This window comes from Monodelphis domestica, chromosome 5 (genome assembly GCF_027887165.1).
Source record: "Monodelphis domestica isolate mMonDom1 chromosome 5, mMonDom1.pri, whole genome shotgun sequence".
NCBI classification, from domain to species: domain Eukaryota; kingdom Metazoa; phylum Chordata; class Mammalia; order Didelphimorphia; family Didelphidae; genus Monodelphis; species Monodelphis domestica.
The window spans coordinates 134,481,061-134,494,031 of NC_077231.1; the positions used below are offsets into that span (position 1 = coordinate 134,481,061).

A 12,971-nucleotide genomic window follows, 5' to 3' on the forward strand; every position below is an offset into this window, starting at 1 on the left:
ATTATTTAGATTTCAAGTCACAAAGCTAAAATCATCTCTACAAGTGGCTAGTATAGTCCTTCTAACATAATGAGCACTTAATATATACTTGGAAGTTGAAGGCATTTGTATATACATGGCATTATATCTGTCAAATGTGAGTTATCTTCTTTATTACTTATACTTAGTGAAATTTTAATCTTAGGTTATCACTTTTCTTAGACTGCTTTGGAGCCAAGCCCTGGGCCAAGATTTGCTCAGGTAATATTAATTTTGGTGCTTGCTAAAACCAAACCAAACAAGTAAAGCAAATATGCTGCAGAAAAAAATCATATGAATCATTCAAAGACAAATATAGGGGGCAAATGGGTAATATAGTGTTTTATATCATCAGTGCTATTGCTTTATATACATACTCATGGACTGTTGAAAGTAGTTCAACTTGCCTTTTATTATTAGATTGGTAAGAATGAAGAGATATGAGTTTATTTATTGCCTTTGTCATTTATTTACTGTGTTCTCTAAGTCAATTCATTTAATGTCTTTGTGCTTACCCCATGCATATGTAAAATGAAAGTGATAATCCTAATTATTCAAGGACATTACAAAAATGAAAAGGAAAGTCTCCAAAGTAATTTATGTATCTATACACCAAAAAATGTTTTTGTATACAAATGCTTCTGTATTATATGTCTGTATATACAGATATTTTAACTAATTTTGATACTTCATTGAATTTTATCCAGAGTTTATTACCCAGGACTGGAACATGCTAAGTATCTCTTCTAAGATACATGACCAATCTTTAATAATAACTGACTCCATTTTTTAATACACTGAGTTAACATGGAATTTTAAAAAAATATATTTAACTTTGAAATAGTACCTTGCTTTTGGGTGGTGGGCTATTTGTGCTCTTCTCTGTATGAATGCTGGTTGGAGATACAGCAGCACCAAGGTTGCCTTGGGGTATGCCTGGTAACTTTCCTCCTGGAGATACCTGCATTGCAGCTAGCTGGGCAGCATATAACTGCTACATTAAGAAAAAGAAAAAAAGAAAAATATCATCAATAAATAAATAAATGCAGCTTTCAAAAATTTCTACTTCAACTACTGTATTTTTCTGATGAGTATTTTTTATTTAGCACACTGGAATATTTCAAGAGAAGCCATCACCTCAACTTTTATGGCATTTCCCTGGGAAAAAATGACAAATATCACACTAGATGTTCTAGCTTCTGTATACCTAGTGAATTCCAAGCAAATAATAGCAGTCTATATTTACCCTTAACCAGAATAAATCTAAATCAAACTTTCAGCACCTATTCCTTAAATCATTCTTACAACCTTCTAAGTGGTCACCTTGTTTCAATTTTTTCACCATTCAAATCCATACTATTTGTAGCTACCAAAGTGATCTTCCAAAAGAGTAACCATGCTTTACCAAGCCTCTATTCAATAAAGTCCAGTAGTATTCTTATTTACCTTTAGGAACAAATAGATGCCATTTAAAACCTGGCCCCTTCATATAATCCCAGTATTTCTACACATTAATTCCCTCTTTGCAACATATGATGCAGCCATATTGGTCTACTTCCCATTCCTAAAAGGTGATATTCAATCTCCTATCTCCATTCCCTTGAACTCCCCATCATTTTCTTAAGTGCAAACAATCAACAAAACAATAAATCACACTCTGATTTGTAGTGTTTGATGACTTCACACTGAAAATTTATTAATTAACTCTCATGAGCCAATATGGGTTGGCTCCAGCATGCCCTTGAGTATTTATCTCTTTATGTACATGTGTTGTCTGTTCCTTAAAAATGTAAATCTCTTGAAGGAAGGGGCTGGTTTTGTTTTTTCTTCGAATTTCCAGCACTTCCAGCACAGTGCCAACCAATTTAATCATGACAGTAAATACTCGTTGAATGACTATATTGAATGATTGCATTATTTGATCTCTTATAATAGAGTGTTTTAGTTCTGAAAATACAGAAGCTGTATTCCTGTTCATATTAGTTCACATTCTACAAGCACTCCTTAGATTGCTGAAATAAATAATTGTATGCTGAGAAGTAAGTGCCAATGAGTACCTAGTTTTTAAGAGCACACACAGTATTCTCTGCCTGTTGCCAATCAACATTTAGTCTTGGTGAGCCTGCTTCTAGAAATGCTCTCTACTGTTCAGCCAAACTGGCCTTCTCTCAGTTCCTTACACAAAACATTCTTTCCTGTTTTTCATTTCTAAAATGCCCAGTCCTCTTTATGACAATCTCAAAGACCTTCACTACCTTTTACATGAAATAATTTCTAATCTCCCCCCAAAATAAAATTAAAAATTGCTAGTACCCTCTTTCACTCACCAAGCTACTTTACATTGAATTGTTTTTAATATTTTAAAAATTAATATTTTATTAATATTCTGGAATATTCTATTCTAGAATATTCTATTCTATTAATATTCTATAACCCATACAGTATTATATTTTATAACATGTACTATATCATATATCATTAAAATATAGAATATATACAAGTTTGTAATATAATATGCTTTGCTCTATTATAAAATATATTTATTATTAAATGATATATAGCATTTATTACTTATTGACTTTATTCATTATATGTTAATATATACTTATTATTACATATTGACTTTGCAGATTATCAAAGTATTTACTGATTTTAAGTTTAGATTTTACATATTTATAAAGTTTTTCACACATAATTATTATCTCTGCCATTAGAATGGAAATACTATAAGTAGGGCTTTTTTTTATTTTTGTATTTGTGACTATATCCTCAGTGACTATAACAATGCGTGACTCAAAGGAAGTGCTTAATAAATACTTTTTGAATGATTGATGATGGAGGGATACCTCTGCCTCCCAGATCCAAAGCACAAGCAAATATCCTTTTTTCCCCCTCATTTCTTATTGACTTATCATGTGGTGGCAAAAACCCTTTTAACTATATACTAAGCTAGAACTGAGTACAAAAGTTTCAGACTGATAAAGCATCTTCCCTAGTGGCTTTTGAGTGAGGTAGGAGAAATATTGTGGTCCTCAGATCAGTATGCCTATAATACTTCTTATGAACTATAGCTTCCTATAAATTTTTTTAAAAATCATATAAATGGAAAAGGAGAGCTGTGTGTGAAGGAACACAACTCTGGCTTCCTACGTTGATAAAAACAATTGGATAATTGCTAAAATTCCACTTCAGTTTATGTTATAGGAACACACAGCAAATAAAGGACTTCCTAAAGAGGTAATAGTTCATAGATAATATAACTGAAATATTTTCGATCTATGCTATCCATCACAGATAAAACTACCAAAATGAAATTTACTTAATAACAAAACTAATACTGTTTAAAATTAATGAGATACAGTTCAACAATTCAATATTACTAATTATTTTAAATGAAGTTTTTTCCTTTGCAAAAATAGCCTTATGTAAAACAAAGTTTCATGGAAGTTAAAATATTTTTAACATTGAAGACTTGCTTTACTTCTACATAGCACTGACATAAAAAATTCAAGATATACAAATAGAGGTAAGCAGGCAAATATTATATTATATATCTTTTCTCCAGCTCCTACTTATCTGGATATCCAGATTATGGAAATTTATTTTCCTTTGTGCACTCTTTGACTTCTTTATAGCCTCTAAAATAGGGGAATAGTGGTAAAGGGCTTGGGAAGAATTCTTTGGGATAGCTTCACTTTATCTCTGAGGAAAGATTCCCCCATCCCCCCAAAAGCCTACTCTAAGTCAATCAGATGTTCAGATAGGAAGAGATTAGTTCAAAGAAAAGATAAAAATACAAATATATATGCACATGTGAACATATTTTCACCCAGACACATATATAAAAACAAACAAAAAGAACAGAAATAAATTTTATTCTGGAGTACAAGGGAGAAAATACTATTGCTGAAAAACATTTAATGACTATCAATCACTAGATAATGCAATCTCCTAAATATATGACAATCCTAGATTTAGAGTAAAAAGGATATAAGAGCTCATCTAGCAAAACTTATTTTACAAATCAAGAAACTGAAGCACAAGGATTAATTGCTTTCAACTATGTCATACAATTAGTAAATAGTAAAGTTGAAGTTAAGAGTCAAGTCCTTTGACTGCCAATCCAAAGTTCTTTACACTATACTTTACTGCCTCAAATATTAATATAGTTGCTATAACAACAACATTAATCCCCCATTAAAGTGATCCTACTCCAAGATTCATCATGGCATGAAAATGATGCTGAGTTCCAGAAAGTTAGCTACCAGATGATCAGGTTTTTCTAGCTAAAGTAGAAACAAAATGGTGATGTGACATGAGTAAAGGAGTAACAGCTAGACATCCAAAGGGCTCCCTTGTGTTTATGAAATGTGGAAAACAGCACTAGAGAAGGATCCTCAAATACATCATGTTGTACATCCACTTTTGAGCATCTTCGGAAGAACATAGTCAAGGATGCTATACTAGGATAGGATGGTGATATCTGCCCATGGAGTTCTCACTGAGGAGATCACAGATGAATAAGTATCAAAGTATTGAATCAATTCAACAAAGACTTTTTATGACATAGAAGAGTTGATATCTCTGTCAGTAGAGAAAATCACATCAGTGGCATAATGGGTCTTAAGAATACTGAACATTAAAAATAGAAGTAGCAGTACATGCAGTGTAGAATAGAAGTAGCAGTAATACATATGTATATGCTGCTCAAATACATTATTAGGTGTAGTTATCATAATAAATTTATGAGAAATGGGGAGGATTCTTATTCTTATTTTATAAATGAAGAAATTGAGACCAAGAAAAGTCAAGTGATTTGTTCATTGTTAGTGGAAGCTTGGTGGCATGATAGAAGAGTTCTGTACTTAGAATCAGGAAGAACCAAGTTTGAGTCCTAACTCAGACACTTGCTAACTGTGTGACACTGGAAAAGACATTTAATCTTGCTAAGTTTCAGAATTCTCTTCTATAAAATAGGGAAGTAGCTACACCAAAAGGTTGATGTGAGGACCAAAAGAATGGACATATGCAAAGTAATTTGTAAACATTAAAGGGCTATTTAAGTTATAGTTACTATTAATTATAATGGTTATTATAAATGATGATATTACTATTATTATTATTAAGGTTAACTGAAATTCAAATACAGGTCTATTTGGCTTCCAATTTAATGCTCTTTTTAACAATGCCCTAAGGAAAATAGATAGCAGCTATAATCATATGAGTTTAGAATTTACATTTGTAAGAAACCTTAGAGATCATTTAATCCTATACCATATTAGACTCTGATCAAACCAATTTAAAAGAAGACACCTTAGTGATAATGAAGTATATGAGAAAGGTGAAGGGCATGGCAATAATGATCTATCAAAAAGGAATTCACAAAACCTAAAGTTAGAACAAATCCTCAGTAAGGTTAGTAAAAATGCCTTCTTATGAAAATTACAGGAAAAGATAGTATTTAAGTTTTAGGCCCTGATTTGTAGACAGAAAGCTATGAAAATTTAACAAAAATATGATGTGTGAAAGTTTGCTGATTTCTATTTAAGATGAAGAGATGTTCTCATTATATGAGTTAAAAAGCAACTGGTTACATTTTGCAATGTGAAAATAGTATCATCTGTCACAAGTGAACTTTGCTTCTATAGTCATTAAGCAGACATCCCTCTTTCTCCTAGGTCATCACCTTGAAAATTTACAATTCACCCTGTATAGTAAAGGGTAAATGCTATTGAAGTTTACAAAAGGATGCATCACAACAGACTGGCTGGATGCCTAAACTGTGTATCAACAGATTAATCTTTGAAAACTATTCTTTAGAGTATTCTTACCAAATGCTCAGAATACTCATTACTGGTTTAGAATACACAAAAAAATATTTTTGATTTGTATTACAGAGAAGACATGAGAATAGAAGCATTTTAACATTTGCATTTAAAATAAAAAGACAAAGATGATTATTTTAAAGATTTTTTAAAACATAAGATATTAAAAGTTTTATTTAAGTACTAGAATTAATGTTTAATTTTTAAGATAAAATTAATAAGCCAGAACATGAATACAATTTACTCAGTACTTAATTATTTATAACTGTGGACAAATTCAGTATTTCAATTTCTTAATCATTCTAAGTCCCATCACAAAATATATACATATAATGTATTTATGTTTATGTTATATATATATATATATATAACTAAGCTCAGGGTGTGAATTTTTAAATTTAATTTTGCATAATATGAATTAAGAAGCAATGCAAATGTGACTCCTTTATTCCAAATACATTATTTTAAACTTTTCTCACATAGCATTAGCTGTTTCTCAAGGAGAAAATATCCTAAATGCTAAAAATGAATTTTAAGCTTGAGAAAGGGAAAGTAAGAATCATTTTTAAAGAGAAAACACTATTCCAAACAACTTGGTAATTCTAAGAATTAAAAATACTTTAAATTTCCATTGTGATAAGCTCAAAAATTATATGATCAGTAATACAAATAAAATATTTTTAATTTTTTAGGGCTATTTACAGAAGGTGAATCCTATCCCTCTCCATATCCTTACTTTCAACTTTAAAAAGTTCAGCTAGGTTGTTTTTTTTTTCCTCATACTTCAGCAAAAGAATAAAAGCATTTGAGCACAGAATTCTGACCTTTATTCAATTCTCTCTACTCTCTTGGACTTAACTCCCTCCCTACCTATATACCTTTGGATGAATAGGCATGGGCAGAAAGGAGGAGCCATAATATTTTCTGATCAAATCATTTCAATCTTTTAAAAAAGTATGCTTTGAGAAGCAAAGAGCATTAAGAGGTATATGGCTCTCGCTACAAGAAGATAATTTATTTAAAATTTCTATTCAGTTGACACAGCATAGAGGAAGCATTATAACCTGGCTTGATTACATACTAATTTGGTCATCCATGGGCATTAAAGAAGCACCAAAAGGTTTACAGCCATATAAGAATTCTTCAACTTCATGATCTATAGAAGAAAGCTATTCCTTCTAATTAGCAATGAAAGAGCTTGTATCAATGTACATTTGTTAATCTCTGTATTAGAATCACATGGTATAATTACATCTCAATGTCTTATTGCTTCCTCCTGGACTTTCTGCATAGAGAATACACTTATCTTCTTAAAACCTGTTATTTAGCCCCTTCATATTGCAATACTTCAATAAATGTAAGATCTTATAAATGTGGGCTTTCTCTATATTGAAGCAGGTCAAAATCTTGTTCATTTTTTCAATCATCATTGTATAAATGGAAATTTTGTGTCTTTGAACTACACCTCCCAGCATCCCTTTCCTCTTTCATCCCCAGTTTGCATGCTTGCCTACTGTATATGGTTGTGGGTAACTCCACCTCTTGCTCTCTTCTCTCATGACCACAGCTGAGTTAGCTCCCTTATTTTAGTTATTATTAATAAATCTTATTAAATATTATACTTGGAGTTATTGTATATTAATTTTAAGCTTACATCAATCATCCTTCTTTACTTTTCTATATCACTTTACAGTGATGACTTCATCCTCTTCCTGAATCTTCTGTATCCTTAGATTTTCATAACAAAGTTCCCTATTCTCTTCCTCACAATCCTCTGCTACCTTTTCATCCTGTTATCTTTGGGTGTCCCCCACCCATTCTCTGACTACCTCTTCTTTTTTTCTGTACATTATGTTTCTAACTTTATAATTTTATCAACAATTATGGATTAAATTATTTTCTATATGAAGATTCTCAGATCTAAAATCCAGCCATCCTCTCCTTCATCTGATTCCTGAGCTCTAATCCCTTATCACCAAATGCAAACTGGATGATCTCTAGGCATCTTAAACTCAACAAGTCCAAAATAGAACTCATTACCTTTCCTCTCATCCTACTCCTCTTCTAAGTTTCCCTATTGTTATGGAGGTTACCATTAACTTCTCAAATACCAAGGTTCACAATTCTATCATGCTGGAATACTCACTCTCAATCAGTGGCCAAACCATGATATTTTTACCTCCACAATATCTATTGTATATATCCCTTTGTCTCTAACTCAGCCACTACTTTAATTTAGTCCCTCATCACTTTTCACTTGATTTATTTAAATAACTCTCTCCATGATTCAATCCACTAAAGGATAACTACAATTAGTGGTATACTGGTTAATATTTAGCAGTGGCACATAAGAATTCACATGACATTCTTTTAAGTTTAATCAGCATGTTCAATATTTTTCCTTCATCATTAGCTTAAGTCTAGACCAAGAGTCTGAAAACTGTGGTAGGAGGGTCCAATCCTATTGCTGCCAGTTTCTGTATCTCCTTTAAGCTAAGAATGGTTTTTTCTTTAAAAAAAAACAATAAAATTTTATTTTAAAATGTAAAAAAATGTTTAGTTCACTGGTCATACAAATACTTATTGGCACAAGATTATAGTTTAAGATCCTTAGCCTAAACAATCAACAGAGTAAAAAATCAAGCCCTGAATTGTTATATTTATTGTTTTCTGAGGTATAAAAGCACAACTTGAAAATTTAACTTCTTTAAATTAAAATTGGTTCTCACAAGTCAGTTTGATCTGTTTTTAGCACACCGTTGGGCATAATCATATTACCTTCTCTATTTCATAAACTTCTGGAGCCAGTTACTATTTTAAGTGCTAGGTATACATAAAGAGGCAAAATATAGTCTCTTCCCTCAAAGAGCTTACAATCTAGTAGGGGAGACAACAAAAAGAATGAAAGAAAAAATACTCTATGATATCATTATTAATGTTATATATTCTCATATTTGCATATATTCATTACAAAATTCTTCCTTATATTATCTCTGCATTGTAGTTGAATTTTAAAAACAAAGGAACTGAGGCAGAGGTAAACTGATTTGTCTAATATACAATGTTCTGTTTATGATACTACTGGAATGAGCTCTGTACAATATTAAGCTGTTGATACTACTGGAAGCAGCCCTAGAGGAAAGCAGTAGAGAAAAATATGCTCTCTTCCTAAAGAACATCTCTGGAAATCATTTTGAATTATGATATATGAAAATCAGTCTACATGAGCTTGGTGTTATCTCTACTTCTCTGGGCCTTATCTGTATTTTCCCCCTTGTAATTTACCCCATATGAATCCCAAGCATTTCAAAATGAGGGGCTGAGAATTCATTAAGAAGCATTCTCCCTGGTGAGCCTGACTGAAGTAATGACCCAGTACAGAGAAGGGAAATATGTGATAGAATGAAAAAAAATAGAGATGTAATTACTCATCATCTTGTGTTCCTTGTTCATCAAAATCTATTTAGTATAATTATATTTTAACAATCTAACTGCTGTATCCCTAGTTATTTATGGCTGCCTTTTCTTGTGAAAATATCCATTACATGAGTTTTCACTCAACTAAGATGTCTGTATAGAGTTATTGCTTCTTTGTGATTAATGGTATTCAGCAAGAATAAGATTTGAAAAACTCTACCAAGCAGGTGGGGCAAATTCTCATGAAAGCAAACACGAGGCACCATTTTACAAAGTGGAAGGGCAGGACACTTTCACTATTTTATAGATGATTTTGGACTTTTTGGACTAGTTGTGATTTTAATGGTATAGGAAACTCTTGATGAGGAATAACCCCAACAAATATGGATCAACATCTGTTCCTCAATTTGCAGTTGGGTTTTCCTGGGGGGGGGGGAAGAGCATTGGCAAACAGAGAGGGGAAGAAAGAAGAGGGTGAGAAATAAAGGAATGACAGAAGAGAGGAAATGGGAAAAGAGAGAAGGCAAAATAGATACTATGGCTAGAAAGCTGAGCCAGGAGCTGGAAGAACCACAAATATAAGTAGAGGTATTTAGATGGTGTCAAAAGCAATAGGATAAAAAGTAAACTAGTCCTAGAGAAAAGTAGGAAAGCATGAAGGACAGTCTGCTCTTTGACCATGGCTCTTAATTTTATTCATTAATGCCCAGACTATGGCGAATTATTGGGCTGAGATGTAGACAGGTGTATGAGTCATTTTAAGACCTCAGAAAAAGGGGAACTCAAGGAAAATGTGGTAATTTCTATTTTTTCTGGTATTTCTGCCTTACATCAACCTGTTTTTGTTAAATATCTATGTAGCCCTACTACTTATAGGACACAGCAAGGTCTCTAGAGACATCCTCTACCACCCAAAAGAAAATTCACATGAGCCAATCACAATTACAGTCATAAAAAGAAAATTCCATATTAAACTAATACTTTGAGTAGAGGCTGAGCCAATAATGAGTTGATTTTGAGGGGGGGAAAAACCTCATCAATTTGAACTCAGAGATTACATCATTAGCTATAGATAATATAGAAATCATTATCATCATTCTACATTCAATGGAGTTCACTGAGAGGACAAATCACTAACCTACTATTGTCCTTTTGTGCTTGATGTTCAGTGAACTCTTACGATAGGTAGATAAAATGATTGCTTTTTGTAGATGAAAAAAGTATCAGGATGTAAGGTCATTTCTGTAGGCTCACTAAAAGCATCTTTGGGACAACTCCAGTATCATATGAACAGGGATGATAGGTGCTTAATCCTTTTCCCACATGGGACTGATTATTTTGAGGATGTATCATCATCATTAGTATTGTTATTATTGTTTTTATCTCATCTTTGATTTCATTAATGTGAAGGAATTCCCTTCTACCAACAGAGATAGTACCTATTATACATTGTAAAGTTTTAAATTAGTATCCATAAAATACTGTAATATATTAGTGCCTATTATGCATTGTCAAATCTTAGACGATTGCTCTAGGAAGGGTGAGGTTAACAACTTAACTAGGGTCATACAATTAATGTGTGTCTAAAGTGGGACTTAAACCTACTTACTTGACAACTATATAAATTATTTAATAAAATAGTCCTCATTCCTATCTTAATCTTAACAATATAAGAAAAAAAAAAGAGGACCCATGAAGATAGTCTGTCAGTGAAGGGAGTTACATGAAAAACTGGAAAATTCTGAAAAGACATTGGACTTAATATTTCTCATGTTCATGCTATGATGAAATTGTGTTCTTTGAATAGTGTTAGGTTTATAACATCTGTATCTTACAAAAAATAGAGTGGAATAGTAAGATGAGCCAGATTCAGAAGACTTGAATTCAAACCTGGCTCTGATTTTCAATTATAAGAATCTGAAAAAAATCACTTCTTATCTAAAGGTCTCAGGTTCCTCCTTTAAGAAGGGGGAGTCAGACTAAATAGTTTCTAAGATACCCTCAGGGTAATCAAATATAACTGTAAATTCCTTCTTCCTTGAAGGAAATTCTGAGTTGCTATTTGACTAAGAAATTTCACTGTACAAGTTTTATTTGATTTGTATCACACATAATAATTCATCTTTATCCATTAAGTAACTAGCATAGTTAATAAGCAAATAATACATCAGATGTGCTATGAATAAGATTCTATACTTCTCAAGTTGCTGAGCTATAATTAAGACATTTGACTATTTTCAATACATCTCCTTAAGTGTTTTTTCAGTTCTTTTATTTATAGATTTTCCTATTGGTGCTTTAAGTTGTAATATGCAACTTGGTAAAAATAGGAATGCATTCTGGTTACTTCAACATTGGTGTTGAATCAATGATTTCAGATTAAACACTTATCTTACTTCTATGTCAGGACAAAAGTCACATAAAAACAAATGCCAGTGTTTTCATTATAATCACATAAAAAGCTAGGCAAATAACACAAAATATTGTTGATAAGATATCTATCTATATTTGCTTACCTATGAAAGAAATAAAATGTAGAGATCATATTTCTAGTCTCCTTAAAATAAAGTCAGAAATAATGGAGAGATAAACTGATTTACTCATTGAATTCATAATGATACTGGCCTCAGATACTTCCCAGCTGAGTGACCCTGGGAAAGTCACTTAATCTCAATTGCCTTATCCTGTCTTCTGCCTTGGAATCACTGATACTTTGTATCAACTCTAAGAGAGAAAGTGTGGGTTTATTGGGGTTGGGGAAGGAACAATTTGAACAGTAAGGAGATATTTCTATTTTGAAATAACATAATGGAATTTTTCTGTGCAGGAAAGAAAAGACTTATGTATTTAGAAATAGCTAATAATTTTATAGCCTTTGCAAAATTCAGTAGAACCAATATTTCAAATATTATTTCAATATCTCAAATATTACTGAAAAACAAAACATCTTTTTAAAACACAAGAATCATGAATCTTCTTTTAAAGGGGGAAAGAAAATAATCCACAAACCAAGGGAGTTTCCACTTATAAAAGTAGTCACTGGCATCTTTCTGCCTCTTCTGCCTGGCTCAAAACCTTAATTTGCTCTTTGAACTAAGTTCCATTATCAGGTCTCCATTACTGTCGGTCAAACAATCTGGATAAAGGCACAAGTGACAGTGATGGTGACAGCAAGAGACATTTACTCTGGAGCAAGAAGCATTCAACAGAGCAATATAAGGTTTGATTCAACTCTTCTCTTTAGTTCCAACAAGGACTGAAAGAACATGACACGTGTGCCTTTGGGGAAGGCAGAGGATACTGTACATGTGCATAGAGAAATAGGTGATAGATATAATTTAATATCTCTCGTTTTCTACCTCATGATAAGAAATGGTAAACAAATATTGAAAAGGATAGGACATATGAGCTTTATCCAAAAATTTCTAAATAATAAGATCTGCTCATTTCTAAGATAGCTGTTACATCTTTTCATTGCCTTTTTCCGAACAGAAGGTGCTAAGAGGCAGTGACCACTATGAGCATGAAACTTTATTCCTAAAATAATTTTTATTTATGGAGGACTTAAAACAACATAATATGTAGTGAAAGGAGTGTGAGAAATGAGTAGGGTGTTGGAATGGAAGGATTAGGGGATAAACAAAGAAATGTCAGACAATATCAGGACTAACTTCATTGCTTAATTTTTGCTTCTTAATGTAAGTTAAATGT

The 12,971-nt window shown here is 32.1% G+C and overlaps 1 protein-coding gene across 14 annotated transcripts in view; it reads right to left on the minus strand.

Annotated features, from left to right (window-relative positions):
* The window catches only part of SOX5 (SRY-box transcription factor 5), a 1,300,541-nt gene that overhangs the window by 84,770 nt on the left and 1,202,800 nt on the right, over positions 1-12,971 (minus strand). For all 14 annotated transcript variants that reach the window (XM_056800784.1, XM_007503523.3, XM_056800783.1 and 11 more), the window contains one exon: positions 866-1,012. In XM_056800784.1, the coding sequence (XP_056656762.1) occupies positions 866-1,012 (147 nt within the window). The remainder of the gene's footprint in view (positions 1-865; positions 1,013-12,971) is intronic.